Raw genomic sequence first — 13839 nt, 5'->3', positions numbered from 1 at the left:
GTACACAGTAAGCACTTAATAAATGACTCATTCCTTCATCATAGGAACTCAGTAAGTATTAGCTGAATGAATGAAATAATTTTCCCTTCTGTGCTTTGTGATGACAATGGGGAGCAAAAACAAATAAAAACATCTGTTTCAGAAGCTTAGCTTCCTATTCCTCAAGCCAGCTGAGGGATGTTTCTTAGGTGGATGCCACCAGTTCTTCTGCCACTACGGTGTGCAGCAACCCCGTCAGGGACCTCCCTGGGTCAGATTTCCCTTTAGTCAGGGAGGCGCTTGATACCATCTACTCATCTGAGGGTTTACCCCAAGTTTCCTCTGGAGAGGAAAGAGGAGGGCAGCTACTGGTCTCTGCCATTTTATTTGTCCTTGGCCTCCAGGGATGAAGGAGCCTTCCTGGGTGGGAGTGTCCTTACTGCCCCATTCCCATGGGAAGGCACCGAGAACCCTGCATTTGCCTTCCAGAGCATGTGGGTCGCATTCCCTCAAAAGGGGCTTTGGATGATGAAAAGTGCCCTCGGACATGGGGATCACAGCCCCTTGTCATCTGCCTTCCCTGAGTCTCCCACGAGATCAAAATGTTACTCCTTAATTCATTTATTACAATGAACAAAAGAGGTAAAGTTTCCTGGGCCCTGAAGTCAAGGATAAGAGATTCAGTTCAGAAAAATAGCAAATACTTTTTTCCTTTGCTTTTCTATATTCCCCTCCAATGCAGGATGGGTGGGAGGAAGGCAGACGTAGCGACATACTACTGGGGGAACTGGGGGAAAGTTTCTGAGGGGCTCTTTCGAGTTAAATAAGAAAACTCATTGAAATCTCTGGTCCAGAGGGTCCAGCTTACGCTTTGAGCTTAATGTGGTCCCAGACAGAAAGAAGGGCCTACTAGCCACAAACTAGTCATAGTAGTAGAACTCTGGGGGTCACCAAAACATTAAAAAGGAATAGTCAGGCCCGTTGCTTGGGGGATGAGTAAATAAAATGTAGTACACGAATATGAAGGAATAATGCTGTCATATAAAATGAGCAAGAGGGATTCAGGAAATGGAAGGAATAGAGTGTGCACCCATTGCCTGGAGAATGGCTGCTAAATTGTTGTAAAGAAATATAACGGAATAACGAACGCCATGTGTCCTGACAAACAAGCAACCCAAGAAACCTCGAGCAAACATCAAGTGACGCAAACTGCACCAGAGGAATCAAATTCACAATGGCGGCAGGAGAGGCAGGTGAACCCCAGCAAGCTTCAATGGACTAAGCTTGGCTACAGAGGAGGAAGCACACATCTCTTCCCCTAGGGAGATGGGGACAGTCTGGGGATGTTGCCTTTACTGCCGGAGGGAAAGGGTGATATTAATGATGAGAATAATGGCGATGGTGACGATGACGATGATGACCGCTAATACTTTTATAGCCCCTACAATGGGTCTGTTATTATCCCATTCGATCTTCAACAAGAGTCCTGGGAAGGAGGCACTAGTAATGCCCCCATTTTATAGACACTGAGCTTAGATGACTTGCCCAGAGTCACCAGTTGGTGAATATTTGAGACTAGATTCGAACTCAGGTCTTTTAGACTCTAACCACTGCCCCACATTGTACACACTTGAGCAAGTCACAGAGACTCACTTGTCTCATCTGTACAACGGGGACCCCAACCCTTGTGCTGCCCACATCCCTGGATCAGGGTGAGGAAAGCACTTTGTGAGCTGCCAAGCATCATGTAAATGGGAGTTACTGTCATTGCTATGATCAGCATGCAGGAGAGTGGGGGTGTAGAGAAATACGGGTAATTACAGGGCATTGAAGAAGGCGCATGGGCTGGTAGGTGGGACACTGGACTTAGAGTCAGAAAGACCCGAGTTCAAATCCAGCCTCAGATACCAAATAGCTATGGGAAATTCTGGAAAACCATCTCACCTTCTGTGCCTCAGTTTCCTCATCTGTAAAATGAAAGGATCAAACCTGATGGCCTTGAAGGTTTCTTCCAGATCTGTCCCTATGCGCCTATGATCCCATGCTTGGTTATTCAGTCATTTCGGTTGTGCCCAGTTTTTCTTGTCCCGTGGGTGCTCAATAACCCTTGAGTTTCCTACCCAAACTGCCTTTTGTCCGGAGCCGGGGGCGAAGACCCGGACACATGGCTGGAGTGACCTACTGAGTCTTGGAGTTACCCTGACTAGGGGCCCGGCTCCTGTCCAGCTCCCAAATGCCCCGCCCCAGCCTGGAAGGAGTGTCGTCATTCTGGTCATTAAAGAGTGAAAAGTCTTTCTCAGAGGAAGAGAAATATGTTTCTTGTCTGTCTTTGGTACTAAACCGTAGGGAGCACAGATAGTGCTGGAGGAGACGACTGGGTTTGCTCCCTTCACTTTACAGATGAAGAAACTGAGGCACAGAAATGCTGGATGTGTCTCCAGGGTCACACAGCTAGTCAATGCCCAAAGTGAGTCACCTTCTCCGGGCCTACCCACCAGCCCATGGTCCCTCTCTTCATTATATCCCTCCTCTAGAGTGTAAGCTCCTCGAGGGCAGGGACTGCTCCAGGTGTGTCCCCGCCCGCCCTGCACAGTGCCTAGGATGGGTCAGATGCCCAACAAACACTTGGTGACTGACATCCTCCACGTCTGGCCCTGACTCGGCCAATAGGAGCCCCGAAGGCTTGCGGGTGACTGACCGATGGCCTCCCTAATCTCCTTCTCACCTACCTCCAGGGGAGCCCACGCAGCTGTCGAGGCTCGTCTGAGCACCGCAGAATGGAGGCTCCACAAAGGCAGGCACTTCTTCCCGCCTCCGTAGCCCAGCACTAACATTCTGCCCAAGCAGCCAGTGTTTGCCTGGTCACAAACAAGTGCATAAGCACCCGGGGATACCTGCCATCGTGGCTAAGCCCTTCTGGGAGGCACAGCTGCAGCCCCCTATCCTTCCCTGCTCTTAACACCAGATACACCCATGGACCTGGCAGGGAACTTCGCTAGAGACTCAGCCTGGACCCCCCGTGACGCACAGCCCCCCCAAAGCACCACGAGCCCCCTCTTGTTCCCCGACTCTGGCCTGAGAAAGCAGAACGGCCAGACGGCTTTGGGGGCACGTGCCGCAGGGCACCCACCTGGGCTTGGGCAGGGCTCAGGGCTTTCCATGTGTCCTGGATGAGAGACCACAAATGGTACAAGTAACAAAAACCCACCCGTTTAGATGGTGCCTTAATGTCCTCTCAATAATGCCAGGAAATAGGTAGACGGGCCTACCGTGCCCATTGTGCAGATGGGGCAGCCAAAGCCCAGAGGAACAAGGTGATTCCTCTACGATCTCCCTGCCAAGGGCAGGATGTGAGCCTGGGCTTCCCAGCTCTAAGAGTGTTATCAGAGCCTCCATATGGCAGAAGGTCCAGCCCCTTCCTGCTCCTTAGGCTTGGGGCACAGGGTCAAACCTATGTACTGACAGTGAACCTTTTCCCTCTTGCTTTGGGGCTCTGAGGACCCTTGGGGGTGATAGGTCTTAACTTCCCTCTCGTCTAGAGACCTCAGCTTCCTTCTGGGGAAGTTGGCCTGAGAGGTCCCCTCGTCACATCCATCTACGGCTAAGTTCCTCCACCTCCTCTCTGGACCTCAGTTTCCTTTTCTGTAAAAATGAGGAGGTTGGAGTAGACAGCCTCTGTTGGCTCACCCACTTCTAAATCTCTCCCTGGGATCCTACTTAAGAACCCACAGTAACTCTGGGCTCACAGCAGATTCAACCATGACAACTGTGTTCTCGTCCTCCCCGGGATGATCCAGCACTGCCGGGCTGGAAAGATGACCTGCTGGATGTCACGTGACATGGAAGCTTTGGGTGTATGGCCTGGACTCAAAAGCTCCTGAGGGCCTCCTACCTCTCCAACTGGGAGCCAACACTGGGATTCCCGGGAAACTTCCCACCATGTTGGGAACTTTGGAATCCCTCCTAGAAGTGTTAGGAACCTGAAATTGGGGATTGTTGCCCCAGTGAGACCCGTGCCACCACTCAGGGGGAAACTAAGCAAACGGGAGACCTGAGGTGCCTCGTCTGGCCCAGGAGTCCCTGGGCCGAAAATCAGCCCTTGACCCCAAGCACATCCTGGAGCCAGTCAGTCAAGAGGCCAAGGAGAGTGGGATCAATGCAATAATTAGTCCCAGCTGAAGGCCCCACTTCTGCCCTGAGGTGCCCCCGGCTGGCACCGGGCTGTCTCGGTTCATAGGGAAGGCACTAAAGCTATTTCAAAACAAAATGGTCCTTCTGAAGGAGCCCAGAGCGTATTTAGCAAGGAGACTAAAGTGGACTTCCAGGACGTCCAGGGGATCCCGTCATCCCTCCAGGCAGCCACGAATGACAATCTCTAGGGGAAAAGTCAAGGGGGCCACATCCGACCCCCAGAGATTGCTCTGCCTGGCTCGCCTGGAGGATGCGGGCATTGCCCAGCACTCTGGTTAGCCGTGGGCACCTCTGCCACTCAGGCGACTGTCCCCCTTCGGGTTTCCCACTGGGCTCGGGCTCGGGCCCCTGCCTTCCCACGGACTCTGGTTAAAAGTGGGGGCCGGGTGCCAAGGCCGGGCGGCCGGGAATCCTTGGCAGTGCCCGTCCCAGGCCGGCATCCATCTGGAAAGGGCACGCACGGGCTGATGGGCAGCGGCCCAAAGCACGCACCCCCCTCCCCCCAGCTCTCGGCCGGCCAAGCCCCGGGGCAGCGCCAGGCGCGCACGCCGCCCCTGGCACCGGCCCCGGCCTGGCAGCCCCCCCCCCCACCCGCGGGCGGCCGGCATCAGCCCCGCTCCGGCCGGCAGGAAGTCGCGGCGCCTCCTTACCTGTTTCTTTGTCCTGGACTTCTTCCAGGTGCAAGTCATTGAGGAGGTGCTCCAGGATCTTCTCGGGCGTCCCCGACACCACCACGTATCTGTCGGAAAGCAGAGAATCGGAGGAGTCGTCCTCCGTGGAGGACTGCGAGCGGTTGCTCCACTCGTCCTCCTCATCCTCCTCGTCGATGTATTTGAAATAAGGCACATCAAAGGTAGGCAAGGGCAGCTCGCGGCCGCCGGGGAGGGCGGCCGAGTCCTTCCTCTCGAGCTGGGGGTCAAAGACCCTCAGCCGCGAGCTCCCCATTGTGCCCGCCTCCTAACAAAGGCATCTCCCCCTCCCTAGATGCTCCGGGCTCCTGCCATCCCCCAGCCGTCCCCAGAAGGCAGCCGGGCTCAGTCCATCTGGCTGCTGGGGGCTCTGCAGTCAGCTAGGACGTTCCAGAGGCGGAGAGAAGGGAGGCAGAGGGAGGGACGGAGGGAGGGAGGGACGGAGCGAGCGCCGGAGGGAGACACAGGGAGGGAGGGAGGGAGGGAGGGAAAGACACAATCGGAGAGGGAGACACGGACTAACGGGGAGGAGGAGGAGGAAGAAGAGAAGGAGGAGAAGAGGAGGAGGAGGAGAAGAGGAGGAGGAGGAGAGGAGGAGGAGGAGGAGGAGGGGAAGAGGAGGAGGAAGAGAAGGAGGAGGAGGAGGCGGCGGCACCGGAGCCACGCCACCAGCCCCCGGCTGCTGCTGCTGGGGGAAGCCCGAGCCTCTCACCTCCAATCAGTGTGGCCACTCCCTGATGTGGGGGCCGGCCCGCATGACGACACCTTCTTGAATACCAGGACAGTTCCGTCTTCCCCTTTAACTTGCAGGGTTGTCACTTCATCATCTTGCTGTAATTTGGGGTCGGGGGAGGAAGGGGAGGGGAAGGAGGAGAGGAGAGAAAACAAAGAGAGAAAAGGTAAATACTCGCTGAAAGGCTGGGAAGCCGTGGCAGCAGCGCGGGCCACAGGGGTTGCTCCAAAGCGGTGGAGGGGAGGGGGCGCTACGGGTTCGGGGGCTCCAGTATCTCCCATTCCTTTTAAAGGACAGCTGAAGTTTTTTTTTTTTGGGGGGGGGAGGGAGCAGGATCCCTGAATCTGGATTCAAATCCAACCTTGTCACTTCCTTTCTGCCGGTCTCAATTTCCTCAGCTGCAAAACAAGGGCATTTAGGGGATCACGGGACTAGGGGCAGCAGGGACCCCAGAGTCCATCTAGCCCAACTCTCTTATTTAACATTTGAGGAAACTGAGTCCCACAGAAGTCACTTAACTCGTCCATTGGCGAATGAGGAATAATTATTAGGACTGGGATTTGAACTCAGGTCCAGATTCATGGGTCTTTAAACCTTAGTGGCAGCTGAGGCTCAGCGCCCTGGAAGGTCATTTTCGGTTCTAAAAACAATAATCCCAGAGAAGCACAGAAACCCTTTCCAATATCTGAAGGAAAAAAAAAAGAGTCAAAAAGGAGGCCACAATTATCAAAAGCAAAATGCCCGAGTCCCCACATCAATATCCTGAACTGGAGAATTCATGAGGATCCCAAACAATCGGGGTCTATTCCCAGGCTCGCACTTTCTGTCCTGGGAGCTGGGGGCCCTTTGGCTCGGCCTCCCCCAGGATCTGCGACCTCCCCCCACATACACCCTGGGAGGCCGCTCTGACCCAGAAGGGGGAGGGCCGCCAGTTCCACAGTCAGGCTTTCAAGAGAGGTCACTGACTTGGGGCATCCCTGCCTTTCTGGGCCGGGTGACCTCTGAGTGCTTCAAGGCCTGCTCCAAAGGAGCCCCTGTTAGCAGCCCACCTAGGCTGCTCTGGGTCAGGGAGCCGGCCTCTCTCACCTCAGGGAGGGAGGAACAGGGGGAGAGGGAGGATGGGGACTGAGAGGGAGAAAGGGGGAAAGAGGAAGGGGAGACAGAAGGAGAGAGGAGAGGAGGGAAAGAAGGGGAGAAGAAATAGGAGAAAGGGAGGAGGAAAGAGAGAAGAGGGAGGAAGAAGAGGCAGAGGGAAAAGAGGAAAAAGGGAGGAAGAAGAGAGAGAAGGCGGAGGAAGGAGAGGCAGAGGGGGAAGAGGAAAAAGGGAGGAAGAGGAGAGAGAGAAAGGGTGATAGGGAAGAAGAGGCAAGGGCTGGAGTAGGGGAGGGGAAGAGGGAGAGAGGAGAGAAAGGTGGAAAAGGCAGGAAGGAGGGAAGAAGTAAGAGGGCACCAGAATGGAGGTTCCCTTTGAGCCCCCGAGCCTCCATCCTCGCCCTGAACAAGAGGCGCCTGCGGTCAGGGCTCCTGGGGAGGGGGCCAGGTGTGGCTGCCGCCCCGAGAGATGCTGACTGAGGAGCATTTCCTGACGGCTGACATGGATCCGGGCTTCGGGTGGCTTCCCCGGGCGGTTTCCGAAGGAAAGCTGAGGTCAGGAATTCTGGCTTTTCCAACAGCTTGGAGGGAGGTAGAAGTGGGCAGAAAAAGAGGGCAGGGGGTACATTAGGAGCCCCTCACTGGTTCCCTGTACTTCATACTAATGATGGCAGTGTCTTGGGAAGCCCCCAGTTTGTTTCAGGGCTTAACAGAATGTCTTACAAATAAATTACATAATTACAGATTATACAGAGTATATCACAAATTATACAGAGCGTTACTCAACACCTCCCCCAACTAATGGAGCCCCACCCTAACTGAGGCTCTTGTCACTTCTCCTGCAGCAGCCCCCCTAATTGGTCACTTACATACTCCCATCCTTCAACAAGCTGCCAGAAGTATCCTCTGATCAAGAATCATCAGTGGCTCCCTATTGCCTCTAAGAGAAGATACAGACTAAACCCTTTCCTCTCTCCTTTGTCCCCACCAGTCCATTCCACATTCCCCCTTAAGGGAACCCCCAAGAGTGGCCGTTTGTGTCCTGCTCTAGGCCCTCCCGCTTCTCTCAGCTTTGTCACAAGCCAGTCCCATAACTATGGTGCACACCCTGAGAACCCTTTCCTCTCTGCTGCCCCTGTACCTTCTCCCCTTCTCTGGACCCTCAGCATCTGCCTTTCCTTTCATCTGTGACTCCCCCAGGGAGAAAGACCATCAACGCCTCCAGCTGGACAATTATTTTCATTTGTGTTGTCTCTAGAGCGTCGCACACAGTAGGTGCTTAATGAATGCTTATTGGCAAACTCTGCCTGAGGCTGAAGCTTTAGAGGCTGAAGGTTTAGGGGCCAGTTTCCACCAGAGGAAAGGAGTCCGACTATGTTCTCTTCACAGGCTTAGAAGTCACAGGCGATTTTTACTCCCTTTGCAGAAGTGGGGAGACATCATCACCAGAGTCACCAAGTAAGTCAATGGCAAAGACTCGGGTAGGAGACTGAGTCTAAGCTTGGGGTGGAGGGCTTTAGTGACCCTCAGGGTCAGGGATTCTCAACCAGCTTTAGGATGAAGGCCAGAGATTGCTTTTGGGAATGCTGAGAATTATCAAAATAATGAGCATTATTAATATAATGGATTATTAATCAGGCGCATTAGAAAAATGTAAAATGAAAGGACTAGAAAGAAAATTCTAGGGGGTAACCGGGAGGGGCAGTGGATAGAGCACTGGCCCTAAAGTCAGGAGGAGCTGACTTAAAATCTGACCTCCCACACCTAACACTGGGCAAGTTCCACATTGCCCAGGCAGTCTCATCTGTGTGGTGCAAGGAGTGAACGATGGCGAGCGGACCTCGCCATCCTGGACACCAACGTCCCCGGAGACTCCAGAGCTTCCCCAACTGCCGGGAGCCGGTGTCTGACCTTGCGGACGCTTCCCACGGCCCCTTTCCCAGTCACATTGTGTACTGTGAAGAGACTAAATTTTTCAAAAAGTAACCAATGTGTCCTAAAACTGCATTGCTCTTTGAAATCTCCGTTGGAGGAAAGTTCTTTGGAAATGATGAGATGAAACGAGGGGGCACCGAGGACACGGAGAGACCGAGAGACAGAAAATCCCTCAGTCGCGTCCGGTGCTCTGTGACCTCCTTTAGGCTTTTCTTGGCAGAAATCCTGGACTAGTATGCGATTACTTTCCCCAGCTCATTTTTACAGATGAGGAAACTGAGGCACGGAAGTCACATAGCTAGCAAGTACAGCTCCAGACCTAGCCTTCTCTCTATTGCACTGCCTACCTGAGCATAAGAGACTATCATTTTTCTGCCCAAATAGAATATATGGCCGTATCCGCCGTTACAGGCCAGTCTCAGGAAGCCCCCTCCCCCATAACTTCTGCCATGAAAGGGCCCAGCAACACTGCTCCCTGCCGGGGATGGGAAGGGGGCCACCCCCACAGAGACCCTGCACTGGAGCTGACTGAAAGCACGCATTTGTCACGGTGATACCGCAATTGGGAATAACAGAGAGGCTCCTGGGGAAGATGGCGGCTCCTTCTCAGTCAGGGTCATTTCTCATTCCCACAGCTTCAGAGGTAAAAGGGCGCTTGGAGGCTACCCAAGCCCACTTATACCTCAAAAGGCATCCCTGCTATTGCACCCTGCTGGTAGACCTCCCGGAGGGCCTGGGACAGCTCTCCTTATTAGGAAATGCTGCCTTTTCTGGGCCCCGCTCCTTCCCTGGAGGAGGCCATCTTCCCCATCTCCACAGCAAGCTCTCTCCCCGTCAGTGTCTCCCCTAAAATGCGGCTCCCAGAATCAAGCCCGAGCCTGGCGCGCTCCACATGGGAGGCCCCCATTTCAGGCCTGGTCTCGGGACGCTTTCCCACTGTTTTATTAAGCCATGACTTTGGCATCTCCTGGAAGCATCTGGCCAGTGACAATTAGGGGTTTTGTTTTCCTTTTGTCCATATAAAGACTGCTGCAAACCCCCTGACAGAGCAGAGCAGTCCCTGAGGACCAGATCCAGTTCTCAGTGGTTCCAACCAATGGCTTTCATTTGTTTCACGTTGCACAGAAGTCTCCTGTCACTAAAAACAGCCAGGAAGAACCTTCTGAAGGTGACTGCAAGGCTGCTGGAATTGGGACAATTACCCGTGTGATCCCAATGAGCGGTGATCGATCGGGCCCAGACCTCGGCCCAGCCTTCAGCAACCGCAGGCCCACGGTGATTTCCAGGGTAAGGAGCCTCCAGCTCTCCTTGAGAACGTTTCTATCTGTCAAATACTTGGGGAGGTAAGGAGTTCCCAGAAACAGCTCAGGGATGTACCCCTGAGGAGGGAGCCCAGGAGGAGCTGGCCACGAGTCAACGCAAGCATCGGCAACCCCCGCCCCACTTCTCCCATTCTCTGCTCCCACCAAACGTGGGTGGGAGGTCAATCGACACTCCATCCGGGAGCTCCCAAAGCATCCACCTCCCCATCCAATACTGGGTCCTTCACTGTTCTGTCCCAGCAGGATAATCAACTAATTCACACTCAAGTGTCAATAGCTCATATAACACCCTCAGAATTTGTTTTTCTTTTTTGGGCTGGATCTGTAATTTCATTATTCTAGAGGAGCTCCTTGAATGGAAGTTCTCTCCATCTGTGCACATAATTGGAGACTTGTCGGCCTTATTCCTTCGGTCACTAAGAGATTAAGTGACTTGCCCAGAGTTACACAGATAGATGGGAAATGTTTGAAACCAGATTTGAACTCGGGTTGTCCTGGATCTAAGTCAGCGCTCCAGCCAATGCACTACCTAGACTCTCCTTCACTTTGCTTCACAGCTTTACTCAGGAACTCCTGAGATCCTCCCGACTGCTAGTGACTCTCCAATTACCTTGGGATCACTGTGCATATGTTTTATGCACATATGTATCTATATGTATATATGTATATGTATACATATATAGATGTATATTATCATGTATGTATGGGCTGCTTTCCCTGAAAACATAAGCTTCTTGAGGGCAGGAACTGTCTCGTTTTTATCTGTGTATCCCTAATGTCAAATACAGGGAAATCCTGCCATGAGGTAAATGCTTAGTACAAATTTGTTGATTAATTCTCTTGTCAGGCAGATCCGAGGGATGCTTTGGATGAGGAGACAAATGAAAGCTGCTGCTCATTCTAGAGCCCCGCTCTAAATGAAGGCAAATCCAAGGGATGCTTTGGAGCAGGAGGCAATTGAAAGTTGCTGCCCATTCCAGAGCCCCACTCTAAATAAAGATACTAGCCCAAGCCTATTCACAATTTTTATAAAATCCTTAGTACAACAGACGTGGACTAGGCTCTTAATGAGATGGCTTTTGACCGATTGACCAGAAGCCTCAGTTTCCTCCTGGGTTAAATGAGTAGATTGGCCTCGGAGGTCTCCCCATAAATCTATAATCTGTGATGATCCTCGGAAGGCGAGAAGAGGCCACTGATCCCATGTGGAGATAATTTGAAGCTCATCCGCTGGATGACAGACTCAAGCTGGAATGATAGACCCAAACCAACCAGATGACATTTAATGAGGATAAATGTCAAGCCGGGCACTCAGGCTAAACAAATGAACTCAGGACCTGGCTTGGCAGTTTTTCCCATCAGAAGTCCCGGGAGCTTTGGCCGGCTACATGCTTGCTGTGTCGGTGGGGCGATGTGGCTGCTTAAGTGGCTAATGCAATCTTACGTTGCATTAATAGAGACGGTGACTCTGAAACAAAGGCAAAGCCAGACTCAGTGTCCACCGAGCCCGAACTCCTGGCCACGGAGAGGTCCCCGAGCTCATTATGAAGGGTCGTCGTGTCAGAAGAGCCACATAGAGGGAGGCAAGGAGGCCCGAGGATTGCCTACAGCCATCCAGCAGGAACGAATTCAAGAGCAGCAGCTTTGGCCTGGAGAGGAGGGGATTGTGGGGGCCTATCATGAGAGAGGGGAAAGCTGGAAGGACTCTTGATCAATACAATGACCATCTGTTTTTCCTGAGGACTGATGGGAAAATATATTCTTTATCTCCTGACAGAGATGGGGTGGACTCAGGGTTCAGAATGAGACACACACATATGTGTACATGTGTATACATGTATGTGCATATTTACCCATGTACATAAGGGGTAAATTGTGTGTGTGTGCACATACACACACACATATAACCAATGAGGAAATTTACCTGTGCTTAAATTTGCATATTTGTTACAAAGGAGTTTTCTTTTGCCCCTTTTTGTTATTGGAATAGGAGAGAGACAACAGGCTTCTATTAATTTAAAAATTAATAATGGAAACAGGGGAGCTACAGAGAACTCTAACAGAAATAGGTTATTGTCATTCATTATTTCAGTCTTTTCTGACTCCTGGTGACCTCATTTGGTGTTTTCTTAGCAGAGATACTGGAGCAGTTTGCCATTTCCTTCTCCAGCTCATTTGGCAGATGAGGAAACTGAGGCTGAAGGTGCTTAAATTGAGGGCCACACAGCTTCTAGATTTTTAAGGGAGAATTTGAACTCGGGTCTTCCTGGCTCCAGTGTCACCACTGCTAGATTTTCCCGATGAAAGGAGGGCATCAGAGGGTATTTTAGAGGGCACAGGCTAAAACTAATCAGTGGGAGAAAGGAGCCAAAGCAGATGTTAGCTCCTCATCAGGAAGATGAGCTCCTCCTCCTCCTTAGCTCAGGTCCTCATTTCTTCTCGACTGAATGATTACAATTGCCTCCTAACTGGACTTCTTGTTTCTAATTGAGCCCTTTCCCAATTTTTCCAGCGTTATTCCTAATGTCCTGGTCTGTTCATGTTGCTCTTCTGCTCAAAAGCCTTTATGGACTCCCTTGTGCCTCTCCTGAATCAAGGATAAGTCCCAAGCCCAGCATTCACAGAAAGAATCGTGGCATCGCAGCATTAGCTGGGACTCCAAGGACATTAAGCCAAGTTCACCTTGCCTGAGAGTGCCCTTTATGATAGATAGCCCCCACTGGGAGCCTCCAGCCCTTGCTGGCGGGGGTCCAGCGACAAAAAGCTCATGAACTCTGCCCAGCCCATTTCTGCACGAGTGAAATGGTCAGCAAGTTTCTCCTGACATCAAGCTGAAATCTATTTTTTTTTTTCAATTTCCACCCATTGTTCCTTGTCCTACCGTTTGGGGCCAAGAAAAATAAAGCTCTTTGATGGCCCTTCAGATGCAGGAAGGCAGCTGTTTCATGCCCCATGTTGCTTCTCCAGGGCATATGTGCCCAGTTCCTTCAACAGAAGCGAGCGGGGACTTAACACCCTGGCCACCCTCTCCTATCCTCACTAGCTTACCAAAGGCCCCTGAGAATCGAGCCCGATATTCCAGTGTTGTCGGCCCCCGACAGAGCAGATGGGACTGGGCCTTGTGCACAAACAGGGGGCTTCCGAAAGGCTTAGAGACTCGAAGGATGAAAACTGTCCCAGATTGAGCAGGTAGCAGGTGCTTCCGAAAGTCGGAGTGTTTACAGACGGAACCGGCAGCCTGCATCATCAGCTGAGTGTGCGGGCACAGAGAGGGAAGGGTTGTTAGCTCGCTGATCTAAAAAGCAGTCTCTGGGCCCAAACAAATGTGCACCGAGGGGAACAGTCCCTGGAGTGCTGACGGCTTCGTAATTTGTTCCCAGAAGAGACGAGTAAACAGATCTTTGCAAAAAGGTCAAAAGCATGTTGCTGGCAAGATGCAGCTGATTAACAGTGTAAACTGGGGGAAAGACTAGGCAAGTGGATGGTGTCAAGGGGGAGAGCTTCCAGCTCTGTTTCTTGGGCCACCGAGAGTCTTGTATAGCCTTTTATGGGAACCGAACAGAGAGAGGGCTGTGTGGGATGAGATCAAGCCCTTCTCAGCCTAACTGGTAAACAGCTCTGCAGAGGGAGGGCACACAAAGCAGTTAGCCCGTCAACTACTGAGCTCACAGCTGGGTCTGAGAGGGGCAGGAGCCAAGGGGTCCTCAACTTTGAGAAGCACACCTAGAAAATGAGGTCCTGGAGGGCAACGTGGGCCCTTCCAGCTCTAAATCTCTGAGCCTCCGATAATGTCTTCGGACCCACCTCAATTCCTTCATTTGTAAAATGAGTGTGTTGGACTCTCAGGGGCTTCAAGTACGCCTGGGATTCAGAAGGGAATTCTGTTTTGGAACAGTGA

The 13839-nt window shown here is 52.2% G+C and overlaps 1 protein-coding gene and 1 long non-coding RNA gene across 2 annotated transcripts in view; one reads left to right on the top strand and one right to left on the bottom strand.

The window, feature by feature from the left end:
- RAPGEF5 (Rap guanine nucleotide exchange factor 5) overlaps positions 1 to 13839 on the bottom strand; it is a 227159-nt gene that overhangs the window by 67661 nt on the left and 145659 nt on the right. Inside the window, exons 10-11 of the mRNA XM_031940640.1 lie at positions 5572 to 5690; positions 4821 to 4909 (exon numbers count right to left, since the gene is read on the bottom strand). Of these exons, the coding sequence (XP_031796500.1) occupies positions 4821 to 4909; positions 5572 to 5690 (208 nt within the window). The remainder of the gene's footprint in view (positions 1 to 4820; positions 4910 to 5571; positions 5691 to 13839) is intronic.
- LOC116419615 lies at positions 4962 to 11474 on the top strand. Its single transcript, XR_004229866.1, has 4 exons — positions 4962 to 5023; positions 8074 to 8142; positions 9745 to 9906; positions 10789 to 11474. It is a non-coding gene; the product is annotated as an uncharacterized LOC116419615 (long non-coding RNA).

This window comes from Sarcophilus harrisii, chromosome 5, assembly GCF_902635505.1.
Source record: "Sarcophilus harrisii chromosome 5, mSarHar1.11, whole genome shotgun sequence".
Taxonomy (NCBI): domain Eukaryota; kingdom Metazoa; phylum Chordata; class Mammalia; order Dasyuromorphia; family Dasyuridae; genus Sarcophilus; species Sarcophilus harrisii.
Note: the sequence above shows the minus strand (reverse complement) of the source record. Positions and strands in the feature narration are given on the sequence as shown.